The sequence below is a fragment of the Mastigoproctus giganteus genome, chromosome 4 (genome assembly GCF_048544385.1).
Source record: "Mastigoproctus giganteus isolate SK-2022 chromosome 4, ASM4854438v1, whole genome shotgun sequence".
NCBI classification, from domain to species: Eukaryota; Metazoa; Arthropoda; class Arachnida; order Uropygi; family Thelyphonidae; genus Mastigoproctus; species Mastigoproctus giganteus.
Window position 1 is genome coordinate 82,909,531 of NC_143578.1, and position 14,651 is coordinate 82,924,181.

The window sequence follows — 14,651 nt, forward strand, 5'->3', positions numbered from 1 at the left end:
CTGTTGAAACTGATTCCCTGTTTTTCTCTCTATTCCACAACAGTGAGCTTGAATAGCTTCTCTGGAAAACCATACAGGCCATCAAAAGTGCTGCCAGAGGCCAAAAATTGCCAGTAGGTTACATGCTGGCCATCCCTGGTATTGCTTATAAGATACAGATTCTGTTCCCAGTATTTATTACATGAGAATCTTATATATGAAAATTATTTGATATATTTTCTACATTTCAGGAATCTTTATTTTCATAATCTTAATTTTTAACAGTTCCTGAAGCTGAATCAAAGAAATTACAAAGAAGAAAACGTATAAGCAATCAAATGAAAACTGAGGTAATGTATATTTATTATATAGTTAATTATGCATGGTCAGATTAACCACATGATCTTGCAGGGTTTTTCATCTTTTCAAACCATACCCCGACCCTTCCATATCACAAACCATTTATCTTTACAGTTATAAAATTAATAATATAGTTTATTAGGCTGTTCACCTGCATTACTATACATTAGGGTGATGTTTTGGATATTTTACTGATATCCAAAAAAAAAAATCAGTAAATCAGTCCATCAGTAAAATATCCAAAATATTCAACAGAAAATAGAAAGGATTACAAATTTGAATGATTTAGAATATTACAATTACCAATATTACAATTTGCCAGTTATGGTTCTAAAGTATTAAGTTTTGAATTGCCATTGCAATAGAAAACAGGAAATCTAAGGTAAATTACAAAGAGATTGAATTCCTACCTACTGACAGACTCCTCCTGCTGATCTCCAGAAACATGATGTGCATACAGGCAAGAGACTGCCAGCAGTTTATCTTTCGGTAAAGTTTTTCTTTTAAAAATTAACATTGGGGGAAGTTTGGTCCCATCAGCACAAGTTAAAACTGTGGTGTAGTGTGTCTTTTCATGTCCAGTGGTTTTAATAATTATAAATTTTTGCCCTCTCAGTTTTATTGTTTTATTGGATGGCACATCAAAAGTCAATGGAATTTCATCCATATTCCCAATTTGGCTAAGTTGGTAGTTGCTCCGTTTTCTAGCATTAAAGACAAATTTATGGAAACCTAATATTTTCTGTTCATACTCAGCAGGCATTCTCTGGACTATTCTAGTTCTTGTGCATAAATGTAACCATTTATGCACAAGAACTAGAATAGCTCAGTGTTGGCTTTCTTTACCTTCGCCATTTCGACGAAGGTAAAGAAAGCCAACACGAGAACGACGAGAAATGTCGGATAACTTACGTTGAAAATTAGTTTCCTGACACTGGACTAGTGCTGCTCACTCGGTAAACAGACGGTAGGTGTTATCGGTCTGGAGCAAAGTCGAGAATGATATATTGATTGACAGGTAGGTGTGGCAAACCATGTGCTGATTGGTGTGTGAACACAACACACGATAACATCGGTTTAGTAGCACTCAGAAGCACTAATGGTAACTTGCCCTAATGAATGTCTTCCTTAATGGTGAAAAAGGTCAGGTTACCTCCACTTGAATCCCATGGGAGCTTTGACTCCTTCCCGAAGCGAAGGGGGTAACCTAACCTTTTTTCCTTTAGAATCAGTCATATTTAGAAATACATTCATAAAAAATTAATTTTTTTATGACTGTATTTTTATTTTCTTGTTCAATAATATGCCCTAATGGTGAAAAAGGTCAGGTTACTCCGCTTGGATCCCATGGGAGCTTGAACCCCTCCTGAAATGGAGGGGGTAACTAACCTTTTTTCTTTAGAATCATGGGTAGACTAGTGCATAAATTGTTTATTAACAAAATATTAATTTTTTATTACTGTACTTTTATTTTTAAGGTTAGGTTATGAAATATAATGAAAAATAAAGAAACCTTTTCCTTTTTTCGTAACCAAACCTAAATCAATAGTATAGTAAAAACGCTCATGAACTCTAAAAATCTGCTTTTAATAATGAGAAAAAAACATAATGAAGAACATAAAAATGAACAGAACGAAACTTTATTAATTTAGTTTTCATCAAAAAATCAACCAATGTTTTATTTTCCTTACAAATTTCTTCCATCTTTAAAAGATTCATCGCTACTATTATCTTTTTACCGTTCATCACAAAACTATTATGCACCGTTCTTTACTCATAGTCACCACCAAATACGGAGGATGCGTAAAGGTCAGGGAATGACCACCGCATATCCCGGAGCAATATGGCCTTAGTTGCTAATGCTCCTAAAAAAAAACCAAATAACAAATCTTTACTCATAAATACACATTATAATGCCAACCAATGACTACACAGTAGCTTGTTTGTCGCCCACCACCAATAATTTCATCGTTTGCCATGCCTACCTGTCAATCAATATATCCTTCTTAATTTCGGCTCCAGACCGATAACACCTACCGCCGTCTGTTTACCGAGCAAGCAGCACTAGAGTCCGGTGTCGGGAAACTAATTTTCTGCATAAGTTATTCGACGTTTCTCATTGTTCTCATGTTGGCTTTCTTTACCTTAGTCCCCATTTCTTTTCATGAAGCAGTAACACCAAGATTCAGTTCCTTTAAAGTCGTGTATCCCAATATCAGCTGCTTGTTTCTGTGCTTCTACTACTATCATTTTGGTTTCTCACTGCATCTTTTAAGTTCCATTATCCAACTACACGTTTTCTTCCAAATTTGGCCATTTAGATGGAATATTACAAAGGTTGTGCACTTTTATCAGCTTCTTGTAATAAAACTTCCTGCTTCCTCCATTGACAAATCATCTTCTCAGTAGACGGTGGTCCGAAATTCCATTCTGCTGCTCTGTTTCCGTATTCTTTGGCATATTGTACTACTTTTAGCTTAAATCCAATAGTATAATTTTGCCGTCTTGATGTGTCTGCCACTGATTAGGGCTTAAATGTATAACTGGAATTCACTTGTTACTCCAACAACAGCCTGGTAATTATTTAAAAAATGTACTAATGTATAGTAGTTAACTACTATACGTTAACTCTCGGTTTTGCGCATGTTCCACTTTTCAGCTTTTAAGGCGAGTTCGATTTTTTTTTAAAGTTATTTATAAGGAAAAAAAGTGCATCTTATAAGCCAGCAAATACAGTAATAGTGATCCAAGGTTGTGATGGCAAATGATCCTAGATCACAGGCTTATACAGATATTTGGTGGTGGTGGTGGGGGGGATCAATGCTTCTCATATCACCTATCCATCTTCTTAAATAGTTTTCTCTAAGTTCTTCTTTGAATTTATTCAACCTACACACCAGATGGAAGTTTGTTCCAACTACCCACTGGTTGAAGGCAAATTTCCATGCAGTGTCCTGCAACTATCTTTTCTCAATTTGAATTTATTCCCCTACATATAACCTTGCACACTATAACCTTGTTGTTTTTGAGGAAAAATGCCATTAGCGTTCAGCTTGCTTACTCCATTCAAAGCCTTAAACAATTCAATGTAATCTCCTCACAGATGCCTCGCAGTCTCCAGATGCTGCAGTTTGCAGAACTGAAGTCTTTCAAGTAAGAGTACCCATTGGTTCCCCTCACTGATCTCACTGCTCTTCTCTGCATCCATTCTAGCAGATCCACACCCTTCCTACAATTAGTCCACCAGATCTGGATGCAGTACTCAAAAGTGTGGCCTAACCATTCCCTTATGCAAGATAATGACCTTATCCTTGCTTGCAAAATTCTTGTATATCATTTACAATATCCATGAGCTGGCCTAGCAACCCATCTGCACTGCTGAGAGAACTTCATATTCATCTGCACAATTACCCCCCTTCCTCAGTTTTTTTTTTTTTTTTTTTTTTTTAATATCTTGAGTATGATGCAATACATCATACTCCACTATCTTGAGTATGATGCAATACGATTGGTATGTTTTTCTGGGATTGCTACTATCCGTGTGCAGTACCTTGCATTTGTCAATGTTAAACCTCAATTGCCACTTCTCAGTCCATCTGCCCAATTTTTCTAGTTCTTGCATACCCTGATTGCTGTCATTAACTACTCTGCCAACCTTTGTATCATCTGCAGATTTGCACATTAAGCCCGATATGCATTCATCAATATCATTAATGAATAGGCCCACTAATAAGCACTCTTTGTCTTCCACCCAACCATCCCTTTATCCATAGCAGTAACTTGCCACTAATACCATTGCTCCAATTTGTATAGCAGTCTTTCACGTGAAACAGTAAAATGTTTTTATGAAATCTATATGGTAATGATTTTTGACATCATATAGATTTCATCCAGTTCTTCTGTCACTGTGTCATAGTATCTAATTAGATTGGTCAAACAAGATTCACAAAACCATGAAAAAACCATGCTGCAACTGCAGTATGACTGTATTCCTGTCTAGATGGTCCTGTGTTACTTCCTTAATCAGTGACTCCATAATTTTTGCTGGAACATAAGTCAAGCTAACTTATCTGTAATTACTTATATCACCCTTTGTGAATTGTGAATACACTCTTTGTGAACTGCAGATACATTTGCACATCTCTGATCCATATGGATTCCCCCTGAATCCAAGGATGGTCACATAATTATGACTAATGGTTTGCTTATTCTTTTGCACCTCTCTTAATATAATTGAATAGATCCATCCATCCATCCATCCTAGATGCCTTTATTATTATCTTTAGCTTCAACAAATTCTCTTTCCTGTTTCTTTCACTGCACAGAAAATTTAGTTCCTGTCAGAATTTGTTACTTCTGGCATCAAATCCTTAAAAAACTCCTTGTGTGAATGTTGATACACGATATCCATTGTTTTTCAGCAACCTGAGTAGGACCATTAACAATTAAACCATTCATATATAGCAGACCGACGTGATTCATTCCCTTCCCTCTAGTGCTTATATAAGTAAAGAAGTTTTTGTTGTTTATCTTTGCATTCTTTGCCAGAGATTTGTAATCTGCTATAGCTTGCCTGACTTCCTTTGTGACTTGACTGCTGACTAGTTTATATTTACTGCAGCCGATACTTTGCACCTGATACTTTTTATGCAACTCATATTTTTCTTCTTTTCTGAGTCTCATCATTTCATCTGTCATCCGTTTAGGTCTAAGCCTTGATCACTATCTCTTAATTGGTATAAAAGGCTTACCAGCTTCTATGATTTTCTCCCTGAATGCTTTCGATTTCCAGTTTATTGTTGCTACAACATCAGTTGGTCCCACTGCATACAATTTAAAAACTGTCTGAGAACACTAGTCACCTTTATGAAACCATAAGGTTTCATAAAGGTGACTACAGTGTTCTCAGAGTGTTCCTCTGTCACTGTTTATTGATGTGGGATTTACTTAAAAATTGCAACTACTGTCAAGCACAAAGGAAAAGAAAGGAGTTGCAATTTTTAAGTAAATCCCACATCAATAAACTGTGATCACTGTCACCTAATAGTTCTGAGGAGTCACTGCTGATAATCAGAATAAGAGTATGTATTGCTTTCTCTTGTTGCCTGTGTAATGTATTGGTGTAGAAAACAGTCATCCAGTTAACCCACAAAACTGTTAATACTGTGTGAATGATTAATTAAGCCCCAAGTTCCAGTCAATATCTTGAAAGTTAAAATCTCCCATCATAGGACAAACCCTCTATTTATCTGTAATGGAGCAAGTGGACTGCACTGCATCACAGGAATAAAAGCATGCCCAGGTAAATGCAGTCAACAGTGTGTGTGTGTTACTGCTGTTGGCACATAGTGTTACATGTGACAAGCATGTGAAGAGGCTGCTATATGATGTACATTCTCTTACTCTCAGGTAGTAGTAGTGGCATGTGATGCAAGAAAGCAACTGTATGAGCTTATGCAGCATCAGCCAAAAAAAAAAAATAAATAATAAATAAATAAAATAAAAAATCACACCATTCCCTCCAAATGCCTGTCCAGTTCCTCCTTAAATTTATTTAACCTATCAACTTCCACAACGACAGATGGAAGTTTGTTCCAGCAATTAACCACCCGCTGGCTAAAGGCAAATTTCCGCACATCTATTCTACATCTGTCTTTTCTTAATTTGAATTTATGCCTCCTTAGGTTCGTAATCTGAACAAGTGGAAGGATCCCATCAGAATTCAGCGTGCTCAACCCATTCAAGGCCTAATATACCTCAATCCGATCACCGCGCAGTTGCCTAGTCTCAAGCCACTGCAATTTGCAGAACTTAAGCCTCTCTTGGTAAGAGGATCCCTTCATTCCCCTCACCAATCTTGTTGCCCTTCTCTGTACACGCTCAAGTAAATCTACATCCTTCCTAAAATGAGGCCTCCAGACCTGTACGCAGTACTCAAGGCGTGGCCTGACCATTGCCTTATACAGAGGGACAATCACTTCCTTCTCCTTGCTAGCAAAATTCCTATATATCATTGACAAAACCCCATGACCTGCCCTGGCAGCCTGTCTGCATTGCTCAGAAAACTTCATATCTGACTGCACAATTACTCCCAGGTCTTTTTCATTTTCTACCACCTTAAGAGTAGTACCACACAGTTGGTACGTTTCTCTGGGGTTACTTCTACCCATATGCAGTATTTGCATTTGTCAAGGTTAAACTTCAGTTGCCACTTCTTAGCCCATCTGCCCAATAGATCCTATTGCAGTAGCACACTGCCATTACTGTCATTAACAACCCTGACAACCTTTGTATCATCTGCAAACTTCGACATTAAGCCTGATATACTTTCATCAATATCATTGATAAATATACAAAACAACAGTGGACCTAACACCGAACCCTGTGGGACTCCACTAATAACATTAGTCCACGAAGAGCAGCACCCATTGATTACCACCCTCTGTCTTCTCCCACTTAACCATCCTTTTATCCATCGTGGCAACTTACCCATAATACCATTCTGCTCCAATTTGTACAATAGCCTTCCATGCGCAACAGTGTCAAAAGCTTTCCTGAAATCCAAATATATGATATCAAAATTATTTTTTGCATCCAGTTCCTTTGTAACCACATCATAATATCCTGTCAAATTTGTCAGACAAGACTTTCCCTTAACAAACCCATGCTGTGTCTGAATTATTGCTGCAGTCTTGTCTAGATGATCCTGCAATGCATCTTTAACCAGTGACTCCATTATTTTACCTGGAACAGAAGTTAAACTAACTGGTCTGTAATTGCTCGTGTCACCCTTCGATCCCCCTTTGTGAATTGGGGATACATTTGCACATCTCCAGTCCGTGGGGACCTTCCCTGAATCCAAGGATGCTCTCATGATTATGGCTAAGGGTTTGCTTAGTTGCTTTGCCGCCTCCTTTAATATAACTGGATAGATCCCATCCATCCCAGGTGCTTTTCTTATGTTTAACTTCAACAAATCATCGATGTCAAGTGGACCAATCAGATTCATCCCCTTCCTTTTAGAGTTTATATAAGTAAAGAAATCCTTGCTGTTTTTCTTAGCATCTTTTGCCAAGGAGTTCTCGTAATCTGCCTTCGCCTGCCTAAACTCCTTTGTGACCTGATTACAGACTAGCTTATATCTGGCATAGGCTTCTGAGTCGCTTGATAATTTATATGCATCCCATGCATTTTTCTTCTCTGTTATGAGTCTCATTAGTTCATTTGATAACCATTTAGGCCTAAACCTTGAACAATATTTCTTAATAGGTATGAAACTTTTAGTAGCATTCACGATTAATTCCTTGAATGCTTCCCACTTAGAATTTACTGTTAGTAACATCGTCAGTTGGTCCCACTCTACAGAATTTAAAAACTGTCGGAGACCACTGTACTCTCCTTTACGGAAGCAAAAACCCTTTCCTTTACCCCTGATGGTAATTAAATCTTTAATCAGGGGTAAATCTCACATTAAGTAAATCCCACATCAGTACACTATGATCACTGCCACCTAGTGGTTCCTTTATCTGAAAATTCTTAATACACGAATGATCACTGCTGATAACCAGATCAAGAGTATTACTTTCTCTGGTTGCCTCTCGAACCTGTTGCTGCAGAAAACAATCATCCAATAAATCCACAACAGTCTGACTAGTGTGTGAGTGACCAACCCACAAGTTCCAGTCAATATCTGGGAAGTTAAAATCCCCCATTATAAGACATTCCGATTTACTAGCCCACTCTATTTCTCTGTACAATTGTTCATTGTACTCATTCGAGTCATTAGGCCTATAACACACTCCTACTCTTATTTTTGCTTTCGCAGTGCTTATGTCACACCAAACTGACTCAACAGTGTACTGTTCATCTATATCAACTGGATGCACTTCTTTTGGTTTTGTTTTTCTTAATTAACAGCATAACACTTCCTCCCTTTCTATCCTGTCTATCCTTTCTGTACACATTGTACTTCCCAAATTCCAGTTCTGCATTCCTTATATCTGTGTGACACCACGTCGCTGCTATCCCAACAATATCTGCCTTTGATGTCTTGACCAACACTTTAAATTCATCAAATTTATTTACTATACTTCTAGCATTGGTATACATGCAAGCATACATTGTTAGGTTTTATTAACTCCTAGGAATAGGAGTATGTATGCAAGCATACATACTCCTATTCCTAGTTACCCTAACACATCCCATATACCCACCTATTTCAGGATGACTGCCATCCGTCCCTGAAATCCCCAACACTCCACACTCCAGGTCTACTTATTCTAATAGAAGTTGTGCAAGAATCACCTTCACCTCTGCCTACGGTTACTGTTAAACTGTTAGTCATTGTATCCCCCCCCAAAGCTATCAGTTTTCCGACCCACCTAACACTGCCTCAATAGCATCAGCAAATATTCTTGCACCTTTCTATTTAAGTGTATCCCATCCCTATAGAAGCAGTCTCTCCTGTTAACAAGTACAGTCCAGGCTGAAAAAAAATTCTACCCCTTGAGCCTTGCACATTCTTTCCAGGGCCGAATCGATTGACAAGGCTCTCATCATATACTCCCTTCTATCGTGTCTGGGCAGAATTGCAGACACTTACAAATTCAACCCTAATTCTCGGCTTTTGTTCAACAGTGACCTGTACTTGTTAAGTAATTCTGCCGGTCTCCTACTCTTAATATCATTAGTGCCAACGTGTACAACTATATCACCTTTTGTGCCCTTAAAAGATGATATCAGCTCTACAACGTAATCAACCTTTGCCCCTGGCAGACATACCCTGGTCCTGTTCCACCTATCCGTTTTACAAAGCATGTTTCCCGTTTCCCTGACAATAGTCACCAACAACTACTGGTTCCTGTGGGACCAGCGCATTCTGCTTTGGGGGTTGCCGCTGTGTTGCGTGATGGCCAAGTGCAAGCTCTGTCGTTGATGTGGGCAGCTGAGAGCTTGATGGGCCCCTCAATTTAGATCTTTCGAGGGCATCACCCTGTCCTTCAAACTCTCATATAGGCCCATAACAATGCTGAGTTGTCGCCTGATTTCCTTACACTCCTTACATCGCGCACACACAAAGACATCCCCCATGGCAGTATCATGTTCCGTTCCAGAGAGTTTGGCAAACATTTCACAAGTCGCACATTTTTTTAGGCTCTGATGCGTTGGAGAATCGCCCCCCTCAGTTCTCCCCTGAGTCACAGCACTCCTGCCACTTTGTGCCCGTTGTTTTGCTGCTCTAGTTTGAGGCATGATATTTTAAATTAATAAAATCAATAAATTAAATTAATTAAATGTCAATACTACGCGATCTAATAGGAATAGAGTTCCTCTACAAGTTAATCTAGGTTTTTTCAGCATGCATAACATACGTGTCATCCCTTGAACAATTTTGTACAGAAAAAATATGTACAGAGCAATAGGCCTGATCTGTACCCCATCAAACATGTGGGGGGCAAGGTCAAATGGACTGTCAGGTGTGTAGATCTGCCACCCTACAATGTAGAACCGTTATGGGATGCTATACAGGTTTCAGATGTGTTTTTAATCAGGCATGCCATATGTCATTGTCTGTACACATTACCTATTCATATATTTGCGAACGTGATATTTTGCTAGAGTAGAGAGGTCCTTCTGTTATAATAATCCAAATAGCATTATGTTGCCCTAGCTTGGATACACCAATCACCGTGAATTCCATTTTGTTGCTGCTCCATATATACAGGACAGCCAGCATGCCCTATTATTTAGTAAAATCATCAATAGCCAGTCTCTAAATTTACACACATGATGGCATATAATTTAAATGTAGACAATTAAAATCACATTTTCATTTGCCCTCTAAATTCTTTTGGTTTTGCAAAAAAAAAAAAAAAAAAAAAAGGAAACAAAAGATGCACTTGATAAAGTGCACCTTTAATGAATTGTAATATCGACTGACTTATTTTAAGAACAAATGGACAGTCACAGTGAATTAGATTGGTTTAGCACATATGGTATGCAGCAAAGTGTACTAAATATATTAGCCCAGGAGACACTATATTATGTGTTTGTGTTTTAATGAAGAATAGTTTGAATTAACAAAACACATGATAAAAATATTCTGATTGTGGTGGATGGGGAGCTGTATAATAACATTTTGGATTAAAATTTTTTTTTTTTTTTTTTTACTTAATTTTATAGAACTATTTTTTAGAATAAATTTATCTTATCTTTCTTCGTGGATTAGGGATCCACCTGTTCCGATCTCGAAGAGGTCTGCCCATCTTTTCTTTGGTCTTCCTCTGTCTCTTTTTCCTTTTGCTCTATATGTGTAAGCTAATTTAGGGAATCTATTTTCTACATGTTCTTTCCATCTTTGTCTATATTCTATAATTTTTCCATTAATTGAGTAAATCTTTAATTCCTTTCTAATATTTACGTTTGGTATTTTATCTAATTTTGTATATCCTTTAACATATCTTAAAAATTTAATTTCTGCAGTTTGTATTCTATTAATGTCTCTTTCTTTCGGTATCCATGTTTCAGAACCATAAAGAATAAATTTCAAATTTAAAAACTTGAGTTTAATTATATTTAAAAATTTTCCAGTAGAGCTTTATATAGAAGCATTTAAATGCCAGAGTTTTTAGCATAGTAACAAGTTTTTTTAAGTCTATGGTATTAAAACAGAATTTGTTATTTTTTTGTTTTTCAGGATTATATATCCCATGGGTACAGCCTTCGCTCTAATTCTTAGCATCAAGAAATTTCACAGATGTGGTTTTTTTTTTTTTTTTTTTAAGTAACACTTTCAAAAAGCCAAGTTTAAACTTTGTGAATTGTAATATTTTCATAGGAGAAATGTGATATTTATTACACTTGATTTCTGTTGTATATCTTAATCAGTGGCTTTATCTATGTTATTCTTAACCCTTAGTTAGGTGCAGCTATGAAAATTATTATAGCTTAGGCTATGGGTCATTATTACTCATATTTCCCCATCATGATTTATAAATCTCATTATTTAGCATGTTAAATCATTTAAAGAAGTTAATTAGTAAAACAATCAATCTGAATTCAAAAATGATATATTTAGTAATTTAAATGAAAAATTTGTGGCTTAAAACAATTTATTTACATTTACAATTCAGTTGACTAACTTTGCACACATATATATTTTATGTATAAAGAATTTACAATTTTTACATTTTAATCAGTTCATTGATAACATGTAGGCTGTACTTTCAGGATCAGTTGAGGACCTCAAAAACTTGATTCTGAACGGTTACAATTTTTTTCCCGTTCTATTGAAAACTCCATAGCCATTTTTTAAAATTCAAATAGCCAGAGCTCCATAAGCATTCAGAATCAGACATGTTTTTATGAATTTTTTTCATTATTTTTGGGTCTCGAATCAATCCTTATAATTTGTTTTACATCACATTACTAAAACAAAAAACTCTATTGCAATAATCTTTTATGACATTGTATATATTTATTTATAGCTTCTTGAATCCACTGTACCCTCCCACCTCTCTTGTATTGTTACCTTTATTATTATTTTGATGAAAACTTGAAAGCAGAATACTGTCCCCCCCCACATGGGCAGCTGGTTTTTAAATCTGAACAATCTGCAGCCTAATATATCACTTTTACTGGGAATAAATCCTGCGGTTATTTCTGTTTTATTTTTGTATAATGCAAAGATTAATTTATAATCAGAAGTAAGTGAAATTGCAATTGGTCTGCACCAATTGTAGCATTCCCTCTTTGTATTTCGAATCAATGTAATTAGTCATTTTATAATTGTTTCAGGTTTATTATATTTATGAGGGGTCATCTTGTTAAGTATCTCTATATATATCCCAAACAATAATAAATGTTAGCATAAACCATAGCAAAAACTTTTATGCTGTATTATTTAGTTTGTTGGGGAATATATGTTAGTTAAATGGGTTATGTCCACATAACAGCAAATTTTTCAAGCAGTGTTATAATCCTTCAAAAATTTATCAGATAATATATCACTTAATTTTCTGATATACTGCCTGTATTTCTTTGTGCATTTCTTGATTTACTATGTTATCAAAACATTTTTTGGTAATATTGTGAGTGAAAACATTTTATCAGTATTTTAAACAATATTATCATGCCATTGTTGGACAACAAATCATCAAAGTTTAAGTGAGATACATTTAGTACACAGTACACCTGACATAAAAAAAATACCTAGGAGATATTGGATTTCGTCTTCTGTAATAGCTGTTTCTTTCACTTTCTGAAATATTATTTATATAAGTTTATTTGTTATATGGAATTCAATTAACATGCTTACCAGAAAAATACAGAAAAGCCTGTAGGACAGCTGTAGCATGTTTTTTTGCACACCCTTACAATCCAATGAGATAGCAGTTATGGTGTGGTGTTTGGTTAATACAGTAATTAAAGCTGGATTTGTTTTCTAATTCTGTCCTTTTATTTACTTTATTAGTAACGTTTGAATTATCTGGTAAGTCATAATTCTCTAATTTTTAGTTCAGATGAGCTACTGTGGTTACTCTTTGATTAATTTTCTCTGTCACTGCTTACCCTCTTCAACACTGAATAGCATATCACACTTGATTAAATAATAAAATAATGTTTCAGTCCCAAAATAGTAAATGTACATAAATTGTGTATGTTCAGATAATTGGCTACTTGCATATATAATTCTATGCAAGTAGACTTAAGGAGTCATTGTGCATCTTTAGCAATATCTACTTTAGGAATAGAAGGGATTCATGGGACCATACTAACCCCACACAACTAAGGGCTAAGTTTAAGATATAGTCTCATACATTTGTGTATGAGACTATAATTTGAATTATAGTCTCATACACTTTGTGGAGGACTCAATTTTTTATATATACTGTATATATATTTTAATAATAGAATTAAAAAAATAATAAAATTTAAATATTATTAAAATATGGCAATTATTTCTGTAAGTACAATGAGACCATTATATGGCTAATATATATTTATACTAGGTGGGCATACATTATTTACCACATGATAAACTGCTGTAGAAAGAAAAGTACACTAGATAAAGAGAAACAGTTCATCTTCTTGTAAAGAACAACTCAAAGTTTTGCAGAACTTGTAACTTAGTGCTAGGTGACAGCATTGAAAGAGCTCAATTTCAAAATAGCACCACCGCAGCAGAAAGCAGTTTGTGTTGGAATATTGGGAGTTTAAACCTGTCATTAAAATGCAAAGATGTTACCAGTTGGAATATGGAGAGAAAGCACTTGGAAAATTCAGTGGGAGAGGGGTTGAAACAGTTTTAAGAAATTATTGTGCCATTCTAGGGGCAGGAAAGCCTTCAGTTGATAGGATTCATGAAGCTTTTCAGCATGACTCAAGAAAGTTAGTGTTTTATGTCAACAGAGAACTTCATTTCACTCAATTGATATACATTATTACACATATATATATTAGCCAAAATAATCAGTGTACCTCATTTTGTTGTGTGTTTTTTTTTTTTTTAATAAAATTTAAATATTAAAATGTGACAATTTAGCTTTATTACAAAGGCACTTTCTTTTGGTGGGTGACAGCTTCTTCCTTGAGCAGGAAGTTGTCTTTATACTGTTAAGGGTTTATTTTAATTTGATTGTTAGAGTATCTTGGTACTCAGGTAGCAAAATTGCCCCTTGCCAGGTATAACTGTAATTGTTGCATTAATTAAGTTGCTGCATATAGTTTAGGGATATAATTAGTGCTTTACTTTTTTTACAATGGTTTTGTGACAATTTAATTCTGTAAACATGAGAAACATATAGTAGACTGCCCACTGATTATTCTGGTTAATTAAGACTAAGGGTGGTCCAGGTAACTGAATATTTGGTCATTGAACATTTAAAAAATCATGTGCAATAATGTAAAGTGGTTACAGTACAGTGGATCCCTGCTTTACGATTGGTTCACTATATGATCAAATCACTTTACGATTGACTCTCCATAATAAAATACTGTTCACTATACGATATGTGGTAAGTGCCAGTCATTGTGATCACATTTGAGAATTGAATTTTAATTCTATTAAATGGCGATTTTAATAAGCGAAAATAGGAAGAATATTTTCCACAGGTTAGCAAAATAAAAATAAATTTATGCTTACTTTACATGACTAATTAATACTGTAATATGCACACACTAATTAGTTGATATTTCTGTTCACTGACTTTTTTTGGGGGGGGGGTGTAAAATTTAAAACAGTAAAAAAGATAAGCAATCAATAACAAAGAACACGGCACACACAAATTGCAACTTACATAATGCACACAAGT

General features: G+C 35.5%; 1 protein-coding gene across 1 annotated transcript in view; it reads left to right on the forward strand.

Moving 5' to 3' along the window:
• Positions 1-11,077, forward strand: part of LOC150086874 (uncharacterized) — a 66,269-nt gene extending 55,192 nt beyond the window's left edge. Inside the window, exons 4-5 of the mRNA XM_090372307.1 lie at positions 265-329; positions 11,036-11,077. Coding sequence (XP_090228433.1) covers positions 265-329; positions 11,036-11,077 — 107 coding nt within the window. The remainder of the gene's footprint in view (positions 1-264; positions 330-11,035) is intronic.
• The last annotated feature ends 3,574 nt before the right edge of the window (positions 11,078-14,651 follow it).